At 34.6% G+C, this 23617-nt stretch overlaps 3 protein-coding genes across 6 annotated transcripts; 1 reads left to right on the forward strand and 2 right to left on the reverse strand.

Moving 5' to 3' along the window:
• Positions 1–3: 3 nt before the first annotated feature.
• LOC111484161 (serine carboxypeptidase-like 51) lies at positions 4–3345 on the reverse strand. Its single transcript, XM_023130652.1, has 13 exons — positions 3189–3345; positions 3009–3103; positions 2820–2927; positions 2475–2718; positions 2081–2124; positions 1786–1853; positions 1590–1695; positions 902–1131; positions 713–782; positions 586–636; positions 411–463; positions 185–317; positions 4–93 (listed from the first exon to the last, which is right to left on the reverse strand). The coding sequence occupies exons 1-13, from the start codon at positions 3313–3315 to the stop codon at positions 25–27; spliced, it is 1398 nt and encodes a 465-aa protein (XP_022986420.1). The 5' UTR covers positions 3316–3345; the 3' UTR covers positions 4–24.
• Positions 3346–4318: 973 nt separating this feature from the next.
• On the reverse strand, positions 4319–10228 carry LOC111484063. 4 transcript variants are annotated; one of them, XM_023130486.1, is made up of 8 exons: positions 10112–10228; positions 8345–9429; positions 7942–8060; positions 5885–6820; positions 5491–5788; positions 5111–5276; positions 4702–4807; positions 4319–4610 (listed from the first exon to the last, which is right to left on the reverse strand). In XM_023130486.1, the coding sequence occupies exons 2-8, from the start codon at positions 9128–9130 to the stop codon at positions 4496–4498; spliced, it is 2526 nt and encodes an 841-aa protein (XP_022986254.1). In that variant the 5' UTR covers positions 9131–9429; positions 10112–10228; the 3' UTR covers positions 4319–4495. The 4 variants fall into 4 exon arrangements, with proteins under 4 accessions (XP_022986254.1, XP_022986256.1, XP_022986255.1 ...); XM_023130488.1 differs by lacking the exon at positions 10112–10228 and adding an exon at positions 10053–10073; XM_023130487.1 differs by lacking the exon at positions 10112–10228 and adding an exon at positions 9951–10046.
• A 7169-nt stretch (positions 10229–17397) lies between these two features.
• Positions 17398–23460, forward strand: LOC111484058. The gene is made up of 18 exons (XM_023130477.1): positions 17398–18744; positions 18827–18913; positions 18986–19190; positions 19289–19397; positions 19632–19724; positions 19863–19944; positions 20076–20135; positions 20212–20264; positions 20706–20872; positions 21148–21358; positions 21487–21544; positions 21645–21701; positions 21808–22056; positions 22199–22263; positions 22388–22444; positions 22518–22611; positions 22684–22824; positions 22907–23460. Exons 1-18 carry the CDS (start codon positions 17776–17778, stop codon positions 23036–23038), a joined length of 2889 nt encoding a protein of 962 aa, XP_022986245.1. The 5' UTR covers positions 17398–17775; the 3' UTR covers positions 23039–23460.
• Positions 23461–23617: the final 157 nt, after the last annotated feature.

Raw genomic sequence — 23617 nt, forward strand, 5'->3', positions numbered from 1 at the left:
ACACGAGATTTAAAAGTAACTGCATCAAGAAGCTGGTGACTGTGTAATTGCATCTACCATGTTTAATGTCACACACGGTTGATCCACAGGAACCTGCATTTATTATCATATAATTAAAAAGTATTAAATTTTACTCTAAATTATAATCCGAATAAAGTTTATATATATATATATATATACTTACAAAATGGCCCGCACCAAGGATCCAATAGAAGTGCAAATTCTTATGCGATTTAGTGAAGCCCTTAGTTTGCTTCTCATTTCCACAAAATAACGGAGTTCTCTCTTTGTTTATAAATGCCTTTAATCCTTCCCACCTAAATTCAATAAAAAAATAATATATATATATATAAAAGCTAAAATTAAAATTTTAAATATCTAACTTTAAATCACTTAAAAAAAGGAATTACTTGAGCTTATTAATCCACGCTTCCGTGCCCTTGGTTGAACAAATAAGATCGACCTATGTCAAAAGAAAGAAAAAAGTCAACCGTACATCTCGGAGAATATTACAATTTTTATCATTTCAAAATATTTTGTTTTCGTTTGGAATTATAACTTGAAAAAAGAAAAATAAAATCTTACTTGACCGTTATAGATAGTCACATTAATTCCTTTAGCTAGTAACTCATCAACCTGTTCCAACAGAAAATATATATAAAAATAATTAAGAAATAAAAATATTGAAATTAGTTCGGTTAAAAAAATATACCTCGTTAATCCTTGACTTCATAAAGTCTCGCGTAAAAAATTGAAAGACTAGGTCAGATTGACCTCCCCATCTATACATACAAAATTTATGATGGTAAGATTTAATCTCTAAATTTGGATAATTAATTTAATTTTTATGTTATTTGACATTATTATTTATTTAAAGAAAAATGGGTTTATTGGAGCGTACTTGACATTTGGTGGGATAATAGCAAGTTTTTGCTTAATTGGGCCATTCATCAAAGCTTCCAAGCCTCCACCACTTCCTGGTTTGTATATATGCGAGCTAAGATATCGAGAGTTCTTTTTTACTTCAAATGAATCAATTCTATTTGGTTCCACACTACTTGTCGTTGTAGTTGTTATCGTCGTCGAGGTTAACGGGTCCATTTCAAAATCCAGCATGAAGTTATAGAAATCCTGCAAAAAAAGAAAAAAAAACGACTCATTATTTCATTTTATGTCTTTTTAAAATCTAATGCTAGTTTTCTCGAGAATCTTTTAATTTTCAAAATTGAATTTAAATTTGAAAAATGTTCGTCAATATAAAAGTCCTTAATTTTTTTTTTAATTATATAAGTATATATATGAATTTAAAATTTAAATCAATTTTTTAAAATATACAAATTTATTAAATATAAAATTTAAATTTTATATTTTATAAATTTACTACTTTAAAACCTACTAGCTTAATAGAAATACTCTTTTATAATTTATTAACTTAATAAACATAAACTAAAATTCAATAGAATTAATTAATCTTTTTTAAAATTAAAGATTTATTAATGATTAAACTTATAATTTACAATAATATAAATATAATTTTTATTAATATTAAAGGTTTTTTTTCGTTAAAAAAGAATAATTATAAAGCTTACCACGTGGTTGCTTTTGGTGATAATTAATTCCTCAAGATCACTCCAGGAAACAGTTGCATTTTCGTACAACTTGTTTTTAATTTGCTGCTTGATCTTCCATGCTAGTCTGTTTTTCAAAAACGACTTTTGTTACATAATTTTATATTTACAGAATATATTTCACTGCTCTATTATTATTTTAAAAGAAAATAGTGACCTATTTGATGCCTGCAACGTCACGTCGTCGATTCGCGAGAGATCTTTGAGAAGAGGGCCCCAAGAAAACTGTAAAATTTTTAGACAAAAATTATTGTGTTAAGGATAAAAGAATACTTGTTGGTATCAGTTATACTCTTGAGCTTTGAGATGTTTCATTTTAACTTTTAGATCGGGATATAATTGAAATCAACTTCATAATTTAAGAATATTTTTTTCGTTTATCATTTTGAAAATAAAAATAATGAGAAAATTGATAAAATTTTGGATGAGATTGAGAGGACGGAAATACGAACAGTGTAATCTTCCGGGGACATCCAACTGTTTCCTAGGGCAACTCCTGTCAATATAAATAGGAAGAGATGTATTCTAAATTATTAATTATATAAATTAAAATTAAAATTAAATTTATTGTTACTCGATATATTTCAATAAAAATTTTAAGACTAAATTTAAAATTTAAAACTTATTAAAAGTTATGAATTAAAATAGAATTAATAAGAAATACAAAATCAGACCTATTAAACAATATTAAATAATATATATATACATATATAATTATTGGAACACAAGAATAAAACCACGTGTTCATTATATAAAAATGAAATAGAGAATATAATTGTCTTTTTTTATATGAGAAAAGGTTATAATTACTAATTTATATTTGGATTTTTTTATTAAAGGAAGTACCTCCAAGATTAAGGGCCAAATTGCCAGCTTGGATGGCTTGAAGGAGGGACAAAGCCAAAGTGATAGCGAATTTTCCACCGTAAGACTCCGCAAAGATGTACAAATGAGCGTTTCGTAGGCAGACAGTGTTGTTCTTCGAAACCTCAGCTAGCAAAGTCGTCATGTCGATCGCCGCCTCCACATCGCCTTTCGCAAATTCTCCGCCACTCTCCACGTAGCTATATCCGGTCCCGACCGGATTATCCTATTTTATGTTTTTTTTTTAACGTTAAAATCATAAATTTAATCGTAAAACATTAGAATTTAACATTAAAATGAGGAAAATTGAAAGGAAAGGAAGTTGACCACAAACAAGAGGTCAGCTTTTTGTAGCCATGTTGAGTTTCTAGGCTTCAAGTTCAAGTTTAACGGCCCAATTTCCAAGAAGTTTCCAAACCCAGTTCCCGAACCACCCTGTTTTTCAATATTTGAATCATTTTCTTACAAAATACACAAAATTTATAAATAAATCATTAAAAAAGATCGGTCTCTTACCGGTCCGCCCTGCAGCCAAAGAATGGTCGGCCATGGTTTGGAACCGGCGTACACTCTTAAAGGGCTTCTATAAAGCCACCAAAACATATGGGCTTCTGAACAACACAATCAAAGAAAAAATATATGAATATTAATTATAATAATAATAAAATAGAATGAAAAGGAATGAATTTAGCTTACTCGGTCTGACTTGAACGTAGCCCCATTCTTCATTTCCATCTTGAAATTTTATGGAAGTTCCGACATGAAACAGAGTAAATGAAGCAATAAGAGTGAAACAAAGACGAAGGACAAACCGTTTATCCATTGGATGGAGAGAACGATGTGATAATGGAAGACGATGTTGAGTGAATGAATTCATTGGGAAGTTATAAATGGACGTGGTGGAGAAAGACAAGATTAGAGCTGGATCGGACAACCCAAGATATAGCCGCAAGGGACAAAATGACAACCAAGGTAGAACCTAACTTATATTTTCTAATTTTTTTTCATTCTTACAACAGATTTTATTCCCATTTTGGTATGAAAATTGAAATCATTTAATAAAAATATATATTTAGAGTTGTTTTTTATGTAGAAATTTATGGAGGTGTAAGAGTTATTCTGTTACTAATTTTGAATAGATTAATATTTGATTTTATTAAATTTAAATTTAATGAATGGTTGGAATGTTTATATTTTGTTAAATTAAGAAAATAATTAATGAAAATTGAATATTAAAATTAAAATAGGGTATAATTTTAATATAAAACAGTAAAAGTTTTTATTGATTTTTGATTTTATTATATATTTTTCAACATAAGAATTCGTAAAATTTAGAAATGAAGGGAGATCAGCATAAGAATTTGTAAAATTTAGAAATTAAAGGAGATCAGCATAAGAATTTATATTTTGAATATGGTTGTGGATGGCTCGGGAGCTATTTTAATCTTATGGATAGGGTCGGAGATTGTAACGATAGATATTCAAAAATAAAAAAATAAACCTCACCAAAAATGGTGAGATTTCTAGCAACGCGCTTTTTTCACGGATTCAAACTACCCCACAACCCTTCATAAACTCCCCAACTCTACACTCCATCACCAACACAATTTGAACCTTTGTTGCTCAAATTGACTTGTTTAGTTTATTATAATTGCAGACAAATTTTTTTCTAGATAAACAACCATCTTTAAGTGATCAAAGGAAAAATGTGAAAGCCAACAAAAGCTCGCTCAAGAGTTGTGAGGGAAGTTGAGTTAGAAAAAAAGTAAAGCTTCATCACGATTCCCCTAAATAAGGTTTTTTTAAGTTCACTCAACACAGGCTAGATTAATCGATAACAGAGATTACATTTATTATTTCAATCGTTCATCACCGTACAAATAAACGTCATATGTGTATTGAAATCAGGAGGAGAAGAATCAGTCGAACACTTGGACGAAATAAGAGGATGAAGATGAATGAATCAGTAGTAATCTCATTTTTCTTTATTGTCATCTAAGTCATCATAGGGAGTAAGCCCGAATTACTTCTAGTATGGGCGCACAACACATTGGACACTTTCCTCGAGCCTTGACCAACACGTTAGCACATTTTGAACATGTGCACATGTGCCCACATCTACAAGTTGAAAATGAGAGAATATAAAATTAAAGTGAAACTTGGGACCAAAGAAAAACACATAAAAATAGACTGAGTTTGCTGGAATTACCTGTACAACAAAGCATCAATATGGTTATTGCAACATATACAACAAATTCCCTTCCTTACTCGATCCCATTTGGGTTCATCATCAGGCAAACTATCTTCAAACATCTCTGTGCAGGTGAAATGCAATCAGTCAATGACATGTGAGAGTACGTCATATCATTTCATTGGTCCAGGGCATGAATTACATTTAAAAATAAAATTCTTAATCTTTTATCTTAGATTGACAGTTAATTTTGGAAAAATATAATATCCCACCCCAAGAAACAAAGAAACTACTAAAATCACTAAAGATTTAAGATATATCAACTCTCAAACTAAGAACAGTTTTCATAGAGGCATAGTGTGTTCTTCTGAACCAGCTAAATTGTATAAACTTAAGAATCCAGCGGCATTAAAAATGAAAGACAAACCTTCTGAACCAGCTGTTCGGTTCAATGCAGAAGAAACTTCTTGCTTTATTGAGCGCTGCAGCTCGAGTTGCATATCCATGCATGTCTCCAACATTCTCTGTAGGTTGCTCATCCTCTGTTGCAGTCTCGACATGTCAATCCTCAAATCGTTAACGATCTCCCAATCCTATAAAATTCAACAAGTTTTAAGTAAAAAAAAAGATAATCATGATACAAAAATCATGGTAACTTTGGCGGAAAGTAAATTGCAATAATTCTAAATAGAATTACAGAATCACCATTCATAAGCATTTACATTTCCATGTTTTACTATTTTTTATTTATTTACTTTGCATCGACTTCAACTAAAAAGACGACAAGGGAACCTTGAAGAGACATACAGCTCCAAATTGTTGATGGAAATCACGTCGTGGCCAACTCCCATTGCTCAACTCATGATCCCAAAGTTGCCGAGAGGGCAATGTAGGTGGCACAGGCAAAGCAAGCGAATGGCTCTCAACAGAACCCGCTTGACCTTCACTCTGTCTGTTGTGCTCTTGTTCTTGTTCTGCAGATGTGTAAGGGGGCAACGTCTCGTCTATATCCCTAGTACCGTGACCTTGCCTCTCTATGTAAGAATGTATTAACTGGTCTAGACTTTCTCGGAAACCACTGCTAAGAAGAGTAGAAACACTTCTCCTGCATAATTTAAAAAACAAGTCACATGTAAACTCATCATTTAGAAAGGTCTGAATACAGCAAGGCATGTTTGTCAGCGTATAAATTTTGTAATACCTGTTTAAAAGTTCTCTGATTTCTACATTATGCACATTATCATCTTCAGGAAAATAAAAGGTCTCCAACCTTCGGGTGGATGTAGCATCCTGATTAGGAAGGCCCTCTAACCAATTCGGCACATCCTCCACAAAGATAACATTTTCATGGGAAGCTTCAGGGGCACTTTGCAGATGAGTATCTCCTCTATATGTTGTACTCGAGAATTCTCCAGACCAATTAGTAGCAATACTTTCCAACTGAGTTTCACTTATCTCTTCTTCGATGCTATTTTCCCATTCATCATGTTGAAAACCAGATTCTTGCCGATCATTTGGCTCAACTCTCATACCTAGTTCTTCATTCAGCTCCTCGTGAGAATGAGATTCCTGCGGATCTACATTTTCGAGATCATTGTCTTGAAACCTTCCCAAATGATCTAATGCTAATCCAATATCAACATTTTCATCACGAGTATTAACTTGTTGGATGGAAGGTTCAACATCCTGTACACTAGTATGATTCTCAGCATCGATTTCTGGAATTTCATGGTATAAAAGATTTGGGGCAGTTTCCTGCAAAATGCTTCTCACATCTTGTCCTGAATCATCTGTCATTTCCGTAGAGTTGATACCTGCCATTTGGCTGGCTAAACCATTCTCGGCAGCTTGTTCTTGTAAACTTTCTACCATATGAACAGAGTCTTCCCTGCCTTCAGGGGTACTTCCTTCTAAATCAGATCTAACTTCAGTTAGACCAGTGTTGAAAGAGGGTTCGTCATGACTTTCCACATTATTGCGCCCAGAATTTACGCGAAGATCATCTAGGACCTCAAAACTCCTTGTACTATTCATGTCAGTTAGAGAATCACCATCATCAGCGTTAGAAGTGGAGTCAGAATGGCGGCTACTTGCTTGATCTTGCACAGAATTATCCAATCTGGAGAAGAATCCTTCCCTGCTTCAAAGAAAGTCACAATATCATTGCTATTGTCCAAATGGACGGGCTGTCATTATAGAATGGACAAAAAGGCCATGTTGCCAGTGAACTTAAGTGAAAAACAATCGGGAAAAATTGAAGGTTGACACTAAGGAAAAAATCCAAGACTCATTTTGAATCGAGTGAATTACATTGTTTTTGCTTAATTAGACTTTTTGTAATATTTAGAAATCCTACCTCTTAACACTTTCACAAACAGCAAAATATCTTATTATTATTCAACTTCACAATATTTGGTATCAATCAAATGTTAATTATCCAAGCAGGTAGCGAATTTTGGACCTAAGACTTCTTGGTTGAATCTAATGACCCTAATCCACAATGCCCAGTTCTAAGATTTAAGATTCTTGATATAAATCGCAATGAAACCAATGCCAACGAGGAAAATAAACAATGTCCATAAGTGTAACATTAATGCAGAAAAAGAGTTTTGTAATAATAAAGGCTTATAAGCTCTATGTTAGACTGACCAAATTAAGACACTAACCGGTAGTGACCTTGCAACTTATGGAGTGAGAATATAAAATCCCATATGAGACTGAGCACTATTTTTCAGGCCTCAGTAATACGTGAATTTAGTCTCCTAACAATGTGACTAGCGGTTAAGGATGTCTCTAGACATTAGATATTTTCATCTTACATGAGAATGATGTTTGGAGTGACGTTGATGATGCCGATGCTGATACTAATAGAAATTTACATGGCAGTAATTTGACACTAGATTGTCATTCTCAAAGTTCCTCTTATATACCCAGCAATATAGGATTGAAAAAATAGGATTTAGCAGGACAAGATCTTGGGTCAAGTTTTATAGGAAAGAGACTGGGGAGTGTATAATACCAATTTTAAAATGAGACAAATCTGTAATCCAGTTAGGATGTGAAGAAAAGCAGTCGAGGAAACATGAATACCACTAACACTTAACAGAATCGTTGCCAGATAGAATAACTTCCCCGAAGGGTAAAAGTGCAACATCCAGAAATTACTACATAACTTCGGTAATTCAAAGTAGAAAATGAATCACGAGTGAAATGAAAGACAAGGATGTCCAAGAATTAGGCATAAAGTATCAGAAATACCTCAAACCAGAGACTGTGTGTCTTTGCCTTAAAAGGCCTAACTCGGATTCTGCAACAGATACAGATCTAGAATTTGCAGTCAGTCTGTTGTTTCGCAAAAATCTACTTTTGAGTAATGACTGCAAAATAATATCCCATGATATAATATAATACTTAGAGTTGATAATTATGAGCATCAAAGAAACCACAGAAAAAAAAAAAACTCTAATCAACATGCTGAGCTCATGAATAGTTAAGAACTTCGTTCTAGAGTATAACAATTTGAGAGACTATGTACGTCATAAAAAATGGTTTTTTGTCACCTTCGACTAGCAAAGGAAAAACAACATCATCCATGCATGCAAAGGACGACAAAGTAATTGGAATTGCGAAAAGAAAGAAATGAAAAAAGAATCTGTCCAACCTGAATGCGGTTGCGATGAACAAAGCCTGATACGGCTTGTTGTTCAGACAATAGTTGAATTTCCCTCTGTCTTTCTATCTCAGCCTTCTTGACCATATCAAGGAGAGCTTGTCTGCCACATAGCCTGCGAATACCCCTCCGAGCATGCTGGATCCGGCCTTCATTCTGGCTTCCAACCAATCCATCACAAATTTGTGCAACCTGAGTACCAATGTCAGCAGTTTGGACTTCCCCATTTCCACCATGAGTACCTCTCTGCTGGCTATTCTTTTGCACCCACTCCCTTATCATTCGCACCCTCTCCTGCTCTGTTTCACCAAGCCACTCTGCCCTTGAGCTGTTGTTCATTTGGGAAACGTTAGGTGTATGTTCCCCCACACCACTATTCATCCATTCTCTAAAAATTTGCCTAACCCTTTCCCTCTCAACAACCCCAAATTCACCAGAATCCTCATCATCATTTTGTGAAGCAGTTTGTACGTCAGACCAAGTGTCAATATCATTCTCATTAATATTCATCCCCATATTCTCAGAATCATCCCCCCGTACAGTACTTTGCCCTTCAGGTGCATTTATTCTTGAGAGATCAGTAGATCCTTCACTAACACTCTCCTGTGTGCCTCTCACCACTTGCTCATCCTCAAGTCCTCGCCATATACGTAGAAGAGAGGATGCCCGGGTGCTTACTCTACTTTCATTTTCTAACTGCCTTGATGCTTGAGATTGAGATTCTCGAATAAATGAAGAATCATGAACAGAGACATTATGTAGACCAGCAATAGCCATTTTTCAACAAACTATTAATTTAATCTTTCAATTCACCACTGAAAATGCATAATAGGCACGAACTTTATAAAAAGTTAAGAGTTTGGACAATCCATTGAAGATCAGGATCATTGCATCCGTGAATTGATTCTTCCTATGCTCCTCATCTTTATGAAGAATTGCACGGTCATCCTTTTCACTTTTCAATCTCTAAACGAGAAGAAAATTTTGAAAATACAGTTCCATCATTGATTTCCTCTGGCATTGAATCCATCATCCTTGAGAAAACTCATCGTATGTACATTGGTTCCCCGATTTCGCTGCATCAAAAATCACAAAGGTTCGTTACTCTTATTTTTCAGCCTCAGCGAGATACAAGCTTTACGGCTCAGAGAAGATAAGACACAGCCACAACTGAATACCACAGAGACACAACGAACAAGAGAAACATTTCGGTAAAGTAAAAACCCAAACAATCGAAGCCACAAGTCTATTAATCTATCACTACCCAAACAATTTCCAGACAATTGCAAAGAATAAATAAATAGAACGCGGTTTTGACCCCCAAATTTTCCACCATTAAGAGACATAAAAAGAAAAAAATCCTAGTACAACGCTGTCTATCAGTCAACTCCATTTCTTCTATTCCAATTATCAAAATCTAGAGATTCGAACCTTCCGTTACATTCATTTCCCCCGCCTTCCCAGCCATACAGAACAAAACAAAATCAAAACGGAACAAGAATATCCAAAATCCACATTTAATTTCACAAACCACTCAAAGAAACGAAATCACAAGCAACACAGATAAGAACAATATGAACAAAACATCATCCTCCACCTTCTCCTCCTCCTCCTCCTCCTCATCATCATCATCATCAAAAGAAGAAGTCACAGAAACGCAAAGCTGCCATATGCAATCGATTCGAAAACTAACACTTACGGCTTCGAGTGATCTGAAAAAGAGGTGAAATGCCAAAAAGAGGAGAAGAAAAAACGTACCAATGAAGCTCTCTGCCTGTGATTTCTAAGTAAAGGAAATGAAATCTAAGCTGGATAGAAAGTTACAGAGATAGAGAGAGAGAGAGAGAGAGAGAAAAGAGCGGCGACTTCTGAATATTAAACCCCCAACACGTCACCGTTTCGTTCCTCTAACGTCTATAATATTTAGAGAAAAGCCATATCACCCTTCCACGTGGCACGTGTCATTTTTTTCCAAGTAAAAAAAAAAATCTGATTTTTTTCCTTTTCCGTAATTTTCCCATTCATCGAATTAACTTGAAAGTAAATAAATAAATAAAACCCCCCAACCATCATCCGACACGTCGTTCGATTCTATTAATTTCCTTTTTTGTTATTTTTTTTATTTATATAATAAGTACGAATAATTGAGAGAGGTAATAAACAAAAATAAACAAATAAATAAATCCCAAAAATAATTTTCTTAAAAAGAATAAAATAATTTCGTAAAATGAAATAATGAAGGCTATATACACGTGGGACTCAGCCAGATTCAGAAATTTTAATGCACATGAGTGTGGTAGTGGCAGAGCATATCTATTACCATATTAATTTTATTTAATTTTTTTCAATAAAAAATCCAAAATAAATATTGGTTCAAAGATATTATTATTATTATTGGTCTATTTTATTATTTTCCCTCTATAATTTTACTTTTTTTTTTCTTACCGCTGACCAAATTATTAACTTTTACCTATTTATTATTATTATTATTATTATTATTATTATTATTTTGATAAATAATGGTTAGAACAGTAACAAGATTTTATCATTTAAACCACTAAATGATGACTAATAGGGAATTCGATCACATTCACTCCCCTAAAATTGGGTCAAAATCAAATACCCTTAAATTAAATTTATATAATAATAATTATTATATTTTATTTTTATTATTTACAAGCTAATTTCCCCCACCAGTACCCTACAACCCCCTTTACACACACAACCCTCCACCAAATAAAAATAAAAAATAAAACAAAAAAACAATGATTATTTTTTAAACAAATAATATTTTAGAAAAAAAAACAACTTTTCCAAGAAATAGGAGCATATGATAGCGTGAAATCTATGAACAAAATTAATATCTTATCCTAAGTTTAGGCAAAAGATGTGTATAAAATAATGGGTGTGACCAAAAGCTCAAATTAGGGTTTTCTTAATTATTTAAATTATTAAAGATTAAACCTAACTTTTTCATCTTATACTATTTTAATTACTCTAATCCCTAACTATAAATATTCTAACTTCGCTTCAATATTAATTATTTGTGACTTTCCACTCTTCTTTCTGTTTCCCCCATTATTACAATGTTGCCCCCACCTAATAAAAACACTCCCTTTATTTGTCTTTTATTTATTTGTTCTTTTTTAATTCATAATTTTATTGCTTTTTACAACTGCGCCGTGGCTTATTTATAATACATTACCAATTATTTCACCCTCTAACTTTATATTATATATATATATATTAGAATAAAAAAGTTTTAGAATATGGTATATATATATATATATATTAAGTTTTAGAATATGGTCTATTTTAATTAATTAATTTTTATTAAGTTAAATTATTAATTTTTATTCCAATGAATAAATAATTATTAGGAAGAAAAAAGAAAAGGAAAAAAAAAAAAAACACTGTCACCTTTTTTTATAATGGTTAAATTAGATAGGGAGATATCAAGATAACTCGATAGATAAGATATCAATTACTAGTTCAAAGTCGATGAATCAAGTTCCCGACTATTTGAAGCTCGATATACAACTAAGTACGATGAACAAAAAATCACTTTTTGACTATGCATCTACCACGAGATAGAGTATGATAACTATCAAATTTATTTTGGTCTCTAACCTTTAAACTCTCGTGATTTAATCCCGAAACTTTCGTTAAACCCTATTTGAGCTCTTACCTTTAGCATTTGAGGCCATTATTTGGTAGATGCATGAGTGGCACCCGATTGATTGATTGATTGATTGATTATGAGATTATGGTCGTGTTGATGAAGAGGACAAACAAAAGATTCTAAATACATACCCCAAATTAGCAAATGGCTCCTTCCTTATGGATTGTTATATAGTCACGCTTGATTCCAACAAATAATTTCTTATCCATTGTTCCTAATTTAGATGTCTCATGCAACAGCACTGAACCCTAAACAACACTTTATTTATACTCGAGAATCAATTTGGAATTGTATTCTTGAGGATGTGAACATCTTCCTACATGTTAAAAGTTATTTTTGTCGGTGTTTGTGGAGATTTTATATAGGTGGAAGATACACTCGAGATAAGAACTGAAAAACACTAACAAACTAGTAGCTAGTTAGATACAACGATTGTCTCGTAGAATAAAACACGAGAATTACAACCTCAAATCTATTTAAACCTCTAAACTGAATCTAATAAAATATAAACTAATAATCGTATCATAATCCAAAACTTTCAAATCTAAATTCACGTGAGGCTTTCTTTTTACATTTCCGTTTTTCAGAAAGAGTCGCTAAACGACCGGACTAAACAGGTGTAGGTAGCTTGATTGCCTTACCCGATCGCCTTACCCGTGACTGAAACACAAATGACGATTAAGAAAAGAACAAGTATGTGGGGAAAAGGAGACAATGGGAAAAAGATAGAAAGGGTTAATTGGTAGAAAGAAGAGTTATTTGAGTGTTAGGCTACCTGTCTTTCAGTCTTCTTCCTTCTTCCATTGATAATTGTATATGGACCTTGCTTGCTTTGTCCTTCTCTTCACCTTCTCCCCATATGCCTTTGCCTTCTTTTATGTTGTATGATTCTCATCACTTCCAAATATCCCACGAGGAAATGGTTAAATTTTTATGGGTCTACAAACTACACCCCTCGTCTTTTTCCTAAAGATAACCCTAATGAATTCTCGATCATAGCTCACGTGGTTGAATAATTGAGCAGGATCGTCCAAATTGTAACAGTTCAAGTTTACCGCTAGTAGACATTATCTGCTTTAGCCCGTTACGTATCAGTAATATAAAACGCACTCTTATAACAAATGTTTTGTTCCTCTCTCCAACCAACTCCTGTTACGTTGGCACACCACTTACATCACCTAGTGTCTGGATATGGCATTGTTCGTTTTGGCCATTTACGTATCGTTATCAACTTTTAAAAACATGTTTACTAGAGAGAAGCTTCCACACCCTTGTGGAATCTTACACAGATGCTATAACAGGTTTGAATCTTCAATCCCACGTTATAGAACTCGGAAAGAAAAGGGATATGAACAAGGGTGTAGGTATCCTTATTTAATTACGTGGTATAGAAACATATTTTTGCAACTTGCTTAAAGAAAGGCACAAAAACACTATTCATTTGTGTGACAAACTTTGTAGGGTATCCTTTTTTAAGGGCAGGTGCCGTCCAATTAGGCCCCATTAAACGTCCATTTTTCTTCATGCCCAGCTTCTTACTTGTTTATCAGACACCCAAGACACCCTGCTTCTCTTTCAGGAGGCTAACTCATCAAAAGTTAAAGAGAACGTTGCTGGGTAGGTACGTCCGTGACAAATCTAATCAAAATCATTCAGTTATATTAATTCTAGACAATTCTAGCGTTCATATATTTTATCTAATCTTAATACATGAATCTCATTCCGTTCTTAAATTTTTTCCTTACTCTATGTCATGATCATACTTATTTAGAACATGTTTCACATGGATGTATACTCATTCTTTACGAATATAGAAATATACGACTAGTTGTCAAATCTTCCTATCTGACTTACATGCTATTTATGTCGTCCTTCTTCTTTACTGCCTACTAGCTTGTAACATTGTTTTCTCAAATTAACGTTTTTCAAATCTTTCTCTAACCCTGTTTCCTAAAACCATTTTTCAAAAGTTTGGCGGAGGCTTAAGCATAGGTCGTTCACAAAAAGCGAGAGTAAATGTGAGGTCTTACGTTGGTTGGAGAAGGGAACAAAGCATTCCTTATATATGTGCCCTTATAAGGATGTGAAAACCTCTCTTTACCATACGCATTTTAAAACTGTAAGATTAACGATAATTCATAATTGACCAAAACAACAATATCTGGCGTGGGTTTGGACCGTTGTAGCAAGTACTATATTAACTAGATCAATTATAATATACATACATGATGATGTGGTAGGAAACTGTTGTAAGGATGTGGAAACCTCTCTTTAGCATGCACATTTTAAAACTGTAAGACTAACGAGATGTCAACTTCTCCCTACCAATAGTTATATACTGTGAGTCGTTGTTGTTACTCTCTTGCTTGCATATATAACACCTCTTTCAAAATCTCTCTATGCTCTTCTAAAACCTTTTTCTTAAACCAAGGCTAGAGGCTTTTCTTGGCCGTAAGCGACGTAAGAACGAATTGACTTAGCTCACTTATTGCTGGAAAGTGAGTACCGCACAATCGTAAGTCCGTTGCCATAAAAAATGCGATTGATGATAATGGACCAAAAGAGATGATATCTGTAGTGGGTTTGGACGGTTGTAGCAATTACTATATTATAGTATATATATATATGAATTATGAGAGAAATAAAAGGGTTGTCATAATTTGGTGAGAGGTAAGTGGAATATATGTTCTAAAAAGGATTAAAATGCATAATTAAAATGTGTTTGAATTATTAAAGTGATAAATGGAAAATGATTGGTAAGGTAAAGGGTTTGGAATTGAGTGAATTATTGGAGAGTGTGGAAACGTGTTTCCCAAATTAGAGACTAAACCCAAGTTTAAATGCATGGATTAAGTCCTAATTATGATTCAAATAATGATATCATAATTTGTCACACCACATAGATAGACCCTTATCACCTATTTTTCTTGCAATTCAAATATATAATATAGTTTCATTTCTTACCTAAAATTTGATGTTGAAGGAAAGCACTGGGAAGAACCAAAAATGAAAGGAAAAAAAACAAGCAAACTAAACTTGCATAGTAAGAACTATCATTATCCATTTTTTGCTTTTATTATTATTCTTTTATGTAATGAACCAACCGATCGTTTTCTCAGCAACCTTGTTATTCATTTTCTTTCGGGATACTATCGTTATCGATGTTATCTTGATCGTATTTTAATTTGGCATATATTACATTATAGGTGTGTTGGTAGGTCAAATTGTCTCGAACACTTTTTAACGAATACTGTAAGGTTAGCTTCGAATTTTGAACCTTAAATTAATAAAAATACCTTTGAACTTTAAATTTTTTTCAAAAATCTCAAAAACACCCTTACCACCCTTACCATGGAAACCGTTAATATTTTGTTTTATTAATATATTTCAACTTGTTTTAAATAATTAAAAAATTATTTCGTGTGAAAAATTATATTTAATAGATGCATTTTAAAACTGATGAGGCTGGCAATGATATATAAGAGCCAAAACATACCATACAATATTCTCTCGCCTCACATGACTATAGAAATAGTATATCAACCTTAAAATATTTGTGGAATTATTCTCTTTTAATACTTTATAAAAACAATAGAAAAAAATAATAAATTTCAGAAATTATTTTTTGGTGTAAATATTTAATATTTTATACCACACATTTAAATAAAATATTAATATTAGGAAAATAATAATAATAAAATGTATTGAAAATGGGAATTTGATTAGTAAAATAATAATAACAAAAATTCTAATAAATACGGCCAGGCGTTTGACGACAAAACTCCTTGGGTTCGATTGTAAGAAGTGGCCGACCGATCCCATGCGATGAGACGTGCGTGACTGGCCACACTTAGGGCTAACACACATCTCAAGTCTTCTATTCAGCTGCCTCTTTTAACTTAGCCCACAACTTTTTTTTTTTTTTTTATAGTACTCTTTTATTTATACCCACTCATCACTTGCAATAATGGTCGCATATGCCAATTTAAACATAGTTCAACAAATTTAAAAATATATCATCGAGTAAAAAATTTATTCTTCATCGTGATAATTATTTATTAAATTTAATAAAATAATATTAGTAAACTGAAGTTATGACCATCTAATCCGGTAATTTGACTTGAAACTACATGTCGTTTATGCGCATATGGGAGAGTGTCTACTTGTCGGCCCATTTTATCTAGACTTTATAATAATGGGCCGGTTACATTGGGTGTCGTTTTCTTTCAGCCCATCTACACAAACTTGGGCCTCGTTAGGAATTTTATGAAAATATTTTCATATATATGCAAACATAAAATTGTGAGATACGTAATATTTACTTTAAATAATTGGGGATTTATATAAAATTGTTATTATTATTATTTTAATTTTATCGGTAGTAATGCAAGCCAATGGGAAACAAAAGTGACCGGTGCGACAAGTCGCCCGTTGCCTTGCCCCGTCTGACGCATATACCCTCGAATTGAATCATCCTCGAATTGCCCCGTCAGCGCAGCCACCACTCGTTATAGTCAGCCATAATGGCGTCATTATCTCAATTCATACCCTAATTGATTTTTATTTCAATTTCAACCTATTAATATTTGTTATAAAGTAATAAGTAAATTATACTATGGAAGAAATATAAATAGATGGGGCATTAATGATTGAAATTAAAGAGTAATAAATGATTGATATTGCGATGGTCTAAATTCAACTGCACCTTAATTATGTGATTTAATTTAATTTAAATTTTAAAAAATAAAACATAAAAATGTATAAAATGTCAATTGAATTTAAAACGATTACTCATTTCTCATAGATATGAATCAATATATAATAATTAAATTAGTCAAGATTCAAATAGGAGAGAAAAATATTGAAAACCGGATCGGTTTTATTGTGTTTAGGAACCGAATTGAACCGCTACGGTTCACGTTTATAGGGATGATATGGGCCTACTGTGAAGCCGGCCCAGTTCTGGTAAATTTCCCGCGAATTCCACGGCGTATATAAGAAAATAAAAAAGGGAAAATATAAATGGCGAGCTGTGATTGGCTGGCACGCGATTCTGTGTGGGTGTGCGAGTGTGTAAAGATCCTCTGAGGTCTAAGTCGCGAAAATTCTCGTTTTTCAAAAAACTTATTTTCGAACCAAAAAAAAAAAAAAAAAAAAAAAAAAAAAAAAAAAAAAAAAAAAAAAAAGATAAAAACGAAATATATGTTTACGACGTGGAGCAGCGTGGTCGAAGCGATTGCGTTTCTGTTTATTTTCACGTACCAAATTACCCTCCAACAACATTGACTATACTACGTCGTATTACTCCTCTTCACATTTGCCCTAATCTTTTCCGGATTCGTCTTCGTAGGGGTATTTTCGGTATTATGAAAAGTTGGTTCCGTCTTCGCCCTTTTCGTTTTGCCTTCTTCCAAGAAACCGGCTCCTTATCCTCCATTCTTTTCTTCTTCTTCTTCCCCAACCTAAAAACTCAATTCCCGACGTTCGACAAACCCTAATTTTCTTTTTCCTTTGCGTGTGAGTGTTTTCGGTTCTTCTTATATCTACGTTTTGTTATTAAAGGAACGAAATCATAATCGGTTTTCATTTGGGGTTATTCAATTCAAAACGCATCGAAATCTAATCATTTACAGGCACATATTGCGCCACTGCTAATATCTTCTTCTTATTTTACTTTGATAATTTGTTTTCGAATTCTAAAAGCGGGATAATTCGAGGGGTTAATTGATCTATATGGTATATGGCGAACGGTACGGCTCCGGATGAGTTTGTGGTGTTGTCACGAGTCCGGACTGGTCTCAAGCGCGAGTTTGCCTTTGCTTTGAAAGTTCAATCGGAGATTTGTGGGTCATTAGGTCGGACTCGTTCCAGGAGGTTGCCAAATGCGATTCTGGAGACTCCTACCTCCAAAAGGTTAAAGGGCTCAGTGAAGATGGAAACAAGTGGGGGCGAGGGGGAGGATGAGACTGCCCAGTTAAGGAGTTCTGAGGTGGGAAAGGTCGAGAAAGTTAAGAGTATGGAGGACATGGCGGATTCAATGAGTGAAGAGGCCAAGAGTGATATAGTAGACCTTGTAAGCGATGAAGAACCGAAGAGTCAGGTGGATGAATCTACGGGTGAAACTGGAACTATGGATGAGTCATCGAATAGTATTGGTATAGAAGAATCAAAGGAGGAACTGTTGGATAGTGAGGATCCAATCAGCCATGGGACAGTGAATTTGGCAAGGGACAGGGCATTGGTTAATGAAAAAATGGAGGAGGAGGAGTCTAAGGATTTATCTTGGAATGAATTTGAAGGGGCTTTAACATGTGGGGATTTAGGGAAGGAGGGTAAAAATGTTCTCTCAGAGGAAGCAGTGAGTCGGTCAGAATCGATCATTGTTGTTAATGGTCAGTTGGGAAAGAAGATGGTTCAGCAGCCTCACAAGAGGTTTACCCGTTCGGCCTTAAATCAGAACTCGGAGTCCACGACAACGTCTGTAGGTGATCTTGCAAAATCTAATACGGGTATAACAATGCAAGTTATCACAAATGATGCTGAAAACAAATCAGAGGATGCCCCTAGTCTCTCAGCTACACCTCCGATGAAGATCGGAATGACAAAGCCGAAGAATGTGTCGACGAAGAGATTTCCCGCCAAGTTAAAGGACCTTCTGGAAACGGGTATTTTGGAGGGACTTCGAGTGAGATACATTAGAGGTTCTAAGGTATTGGTTGAAATTGCAGTTGCTTTCATTTTTGTACATCTATATGGCTTTTGTCTTATCTTCTTATTCTGACTAATTTTAGATTAAAGCACAAGGAGACGCTGGGCTAGGAGGAGTAATCAGTGGCTCTGGGATAATTTGTTTCTGTAACAACTGCCAAGGAAATGAAGTGAGTTTTGTTTATGGTCAGATTCATGAAATTACTCGAGGAATTTTGTTAATCCATATCTGAATAATGCAGGTTGTTTCTCCTACTTTATTTGAACTACATGCCGGTAGCTCGAATAAACGTCCACCAGAGTACATTTACTTGGAGAATGGGAATACCCTCCGGGACATCATGAACGCATGCCAAAATTTTTATTTCGACCAGACCGAAGAATTCATCAGAAGTGCAATTGGTTGTTCCTTGGTAAAAAGATCTGCTATCTGCCTGAGTTGCAAAGGTTGCTTTTATGTCTGGTCGGTGTGTCATACCGTTCCTCTACTTGGTTGCTAGACCCAACAATCTAATGATTATATACTTTAATTCATTGTATCATAGGTCGAATTCCTGAATCAGACCCCGGGAAGGCGATGCTACTTTGCTGTTCATGTATGAATTTGAAGAAGCCTCATGACAGCCCCATTCCCATAATCTTCAGTAATGAAAGGTGTTCTTACTGATCACGATGCTTTCTCCATTTAGTAGCTTATGACAACAATATAGATAAGGCCCCAAAGGTTACAAACCTTTTTGGTGTTTGTAATGCTTTTGAAAATTTCTATCAATGAAAATTTAGAACTTGGCATATAAACTGATGGGAAGAATGCTCTCACGCATTCTGAAGATATGTTTCATGCTCTCATGTATTCTGAAATCTATTTCTTATATCTGTTTATTGCAGAACTCCAAAACCAAATTTACTTCCCAAGTTATCTGATACTGCATCAAAGAGTGGTTCCAATCGTGGTAAAAGTCATGGAAGATTAACCAGAAAGTTAGTGATTTGTTCCTTTCATAAATTTCTTGTGTCACTTTCTTTGCCTGTGTGGATATGTTCTGACATCTACTCTTTCTTTTTTTTCCTTCTTGTTATAGTTTATTTCATGGACATTATCTAACATCCTCCTAACAGGGATCTAAGGCTGCATAAGTTAGTGTTTGAGGAAGATATATTACCCGATGGAACTGAGGTTGCATACTATGCTCGTGGGCAGGTCTTTTATTTTTTATTTTTCATTATTTTATTTATTTATTATTAACCATAGACAAATAATCATTTAGTTCTTCTAATTTGCATGTTATGTATAGTTAATACATTTATTTATTCATCTTTTTCTTATTGTAGAAATTGTTGGTTGGGTATAAAAAGGGATTTGGTATTTTTTGTAGCTGCTGCAACTCTGAGGTAGTATTCTTCTGCTGAAACATTTTTGATCTTGAAGATTGCTGGAGTTTTGATCTGACTTTTGCTTAATGATTAGGTTAGTCCCTCGCAATTTGAAGCTCATGCTGGCTGGGCATCAAGGCGCAAGCCGTGAGTACTTGCTTCGTTCATTTTGATATTGTCTATCCTTGACATGATTTTCTTAAAGAAATGAAACTCAAGATCAAGTTTTCAATTGAGGGCCTATGCGATCAAATTCTCTTTTCTTGTTTCTGGTTTCTCAATTTTTGTTTCTTGTTTTTTCTTAATAGAAAATCAAGAGAAAATGTGTTGGAATGAGAATAAGAAAGTAGAATTTTTGTTTATAAGGGTTGTATATAATATCTGGAACGTTTCTTAGAAATGAGAAATGAGAAAGTACAAATAGTTACCAAATGTCTACTTTTCTAAAAAACTAAGAAAGAAAAAGGCAATGAGAGATAAGATTGTAAATGAAAACTAGACAGATTGTTGTGGAGTTATGAAAGAAATGAAACTTTGTTGATATAATTAGTTTTATTTTGACTTGGCCTAGTGTACCTTCCCTTGCAGTTATTTGCACATTTACACATCAAATGGGGTGTCTCTGCATGAGTTGTCCATATCTCTATCGAAAGGACGAAAGTTCTCCTCCAACGATAACGATGACTTGTGTAGCATTTGTGCAGACGGAGGGGATCTGTTGTGTTGTGATGGCTGCCCCAGGGCTTTTCACAGAGGTGATTAAGCTTCCTGTTGAAAATGTCCTATGTTTCTGCTAGTTTAGTTTGTCCACCTAATTTTGAAACTTCTCCCTCTCTCTCTGGAGTCCTACGTTGGTAGATTTGTTGATTAGTAACTCATTAATGCATAAATATGAGTATCATGATCAAAAAACTAAAATGGACACTGCGCTGCATTTATGCATCACTACACTTGGTACTGCAGAATACATTTATTCCCCATCATCCAGTAATTATATGCACAATTTGACATTTTTTGCTGGTCAATTCAGATTGTGTTCCTTTACCATGTATCCCTACTGGTACCTGGTACTGCAAATATTGCCAGAATTTGTTCCAAAAGGAAAAATTTGTGGAGCACAATGCAAATGCTGTTGCTGCTGGAAGGGTTGCTGGTGTTGATCCTATTGAACAGATAACAACGAGATGCATTCGAATTGTCAAAACTATGGAAGTGGAAGTTGGTGGATGTGCACTATGCAGGTTTTTGTTTCTTCCTTGAAAGCAGCTTCATTTTTCAAAATTTTCCACCTCAATATTTGTTGCATGCTTGGTTTTGCTTTTCTAATGTTTCTCCAAGTGTTCCTAAATGGTAGTCTCGACTGTTGTAGATGCCATGACTTTAGCAAGTCCGGGTTTGGTCCTCGAACTGTTATTCTTTGTGATCAGGTATTATTCTTTGAAAGTTTATTTGTCCAGCAAGGTGTTAAAATCTTCCTTTTATCACTATTCTCGAATGTTAAGTACCAAATGCCAATATTTTCTCCAGTGTGAAAAGGAGTTTCATGTTGGCTGCTTAAAGGAACACAACATGGAAAATCTCAAGGTGTCCCCTTACACAATCTTTCACTGCAGATTTCGATTTCTTTTGAGTGGTAAATGTTGTGATCTGATATTTAAAATGTTGTGATCTGATACGACTGTTCTTGCAGGAACTTCCCCAAGGAAAGTGGTTCTGTTGTCCTGAGTGCAACAGGATACACTCTGCACTGGAGAAGTTGGTGGCTTTAGGAGGAGAGAAGCTGCCCGAGTCTATTTTGGTCTCTGTTCAGAAAAAGATTGAAGACAAGGGTTCGGCAAGCATAAACAATCTTAAAATTCGATGGCGGGTCCTCAACTGGAAAATGTCGCCTTCCGATGAAACTAGATCACTGCTTTCGAAGGCCGTTTCTATTTTCCATGTGAGTGACCTTCATTCGACAATTGTCCTCTGGAGGGAAGCTATAGTTTACCCATGTTTCAGCTGTACCGATTAATATAGGTAGTTTCGAGGGCGTTTATTTTACTTCTTACCAAATTTTCTTTATTCATTTGTAAATCCAGGATTGTTTTGATCCCATAGTTGACCCTGCCTCTGGGAGGGATTTCATTCCGTCAATGCTTTATGGGTAAAGAATTATACTCCTATTTGCCTTTCATTCCCTCAATGATTGATTCTTGCATCTTGCTATGAAGTTATGAAATATAGTGGGCTGTTGAGAGTAATCTTGGGCAGTTCTATTTGCCGTGCAGGAGGAACATCAGGGGTCAAGAATTTGGTGGGATATACTGTGCAGTTCTAACTGTGAAGTAAGAGTTCATGAAGTTTTCATTATATTGCTGGAATCTTATGTTCTTAAGCTAATCTTGTTCGTTCATGTAGTGAATCTGTCGTGTCAGCGGGAATATTTCGTATATTTGGGGTTGAAGTAGCGGAGCTTCCATTAGTAGCAACAGATACCAACTTTCAAGGGCAGGTAGCTATCATCTTTTTTCCACCATGAAAAAGGTTTTCCCTCTTTCACTTAAGAAACGAACTCTATTTTCAGGGCTACTTCCAATCCTTGTATTCATGCATCGAGAGGTTCTTGGGATTTTTGAATGTGAAGAATCTCGTTCTGCCCGCCGCAGACGAAGCAGAGTCGTTGTGGATCAACAAGTTTGGATTCAGCAAGTACCCTCCCGAAGAGGTGTGCATTAATCTTGACAGTATAAGATCTCGCATGTTAGGAAAAGAAATTAGATGGATTAAAATGTTTTACATGATCGTAGGTAATGGAGTACAAGAGACATTACCAGATGATGATCTTCCAAGGGACGTCGGTACTGCAGAAGGCGATACCGCAATATCGGGTAATTAATAGTAGGGGTTCGCAAACGCAGGGAGGCGAAGAAGAAACATAGTAAAACTTCTAGGCGATTGACTGAGAGTGGATGAAATTCTTTTGGTGTGGAAAGCTATGATGAAGCAATCCCACATGCCCTCCTGATGAAATTCTTTTGGTTTTTGGGTTTTCCTTTTGTGGGTGTACAGAAAAATGATCATACAACAACAACCCTTTATGAATATGATGATAGGGTTATGAAAAAAGTTTCCTTTTTGGGGTGTGATGTAGTGTACAGAAGAATGGAGAAAAAGAAAGATTGGTTGGTTAGTTTGGAAGGGAAGCTCTCCAAAGTTTTGTATGGGCCTTTAATTCCATAGTAGAAGTTTGCTACGATGACTTATGGAGGTGTGTGTTTTAGACAGAGGCAAATTGAGCACAGCATCCAATAATGGAGTTCAATATCAATGATGAACAAATTAGATGTAGATTCCATTCTTATTTGGTGTTTTGTTTCTTGAGAATATCACTATGAAACTACGAAACTGTCGCTTTCATGTCCCGACCCGTCCCGTCTCTTTCTTTACTGTGAGGGGGAGGGGGCGTGAGACAAGCTTATACTATTCATATAAGCACGCATGAAAGACAAAAACATAGT

This window comes from Cucurbita maxima, unplaced genomic scaffold (assembly GCF_002738345.1).
Source record: "Cucurbita maxima cultivar Rimu unplaced genomic scaffold, Cmax_1.0 Cma_Scf00009, whole genome shotgun sequence".
NCBI lineage: Eukaryota > Viridiplantae > Streptophyta > Magnoliopsida > Cucurbitales > Cucurbitaceae > Cucurbita > Cucurbita maxima.

Bases quoted from the DNA above. Each gene is read 5' to 3' on its own strand.
- LOC111484161 (XM_023130652.1), bottom strand. From the start codon at position 3,315: ATGGATAAACGGTTTGTCCTTCGTCTTTGTTTCACTCTTATTGCTTCA. The intron at 637-712 runs GTATATTTTTTT...CTGTTGGAACAG, and splicing joins TGAAGTCAAGGATTAACGAG to GTTGATGAGTTACTAGCTAA. The intron at 464-585 runs GTAAGATTTTAT...CTTTTGACATAG, and splicing joins TGACTATCTATAACGGTCAA to GTCGATCTTATTTGTTCAAC.
- LOC111484063 (XM_023130486.1), bottom strand. From the start codon at position 9,130: ATGGCTATTGCTGGTCTACATAATGTCTCTGTTCATGATTCTTCATTT. The intron at 5,789-5,884 runs GTATTACAAAAT...TAAATTATGCAG, and splicing joins ATCAGAGAACTTTTAAACAG to GAGAAGTGTTTCTACTCTTC. The intron at 4,808-5,110 runs GTTTGTCTTTCA...TCACCTGCACAG, and splicing joins CCGAACAGCTGGTTCAGAAG to AGATGTTTGAAGATAGTTTG.
- LOC111484058 (XM_023130477.1), top strand. From the start codon at position 17,776: ATGGCGAACGGTACGGCTCCGGATGAGTTTGTGGTGTTGTCACGAGTC. The intron at 20,873-21,147 runs GTGATTAAGCTT...TGGTCAATTCAG, and splicing joins CCCCAGGGCTTTTCACAGAG to ATTGTGTTCCTTTACCATGT. The intron at 22,057-22,198 runs GTGAGTGACCTT...TTGTAAATCCAG, and splicing joins AGGCCGTTTCTATTTTCCAT to GATTGTTTTGATCCCATAGT.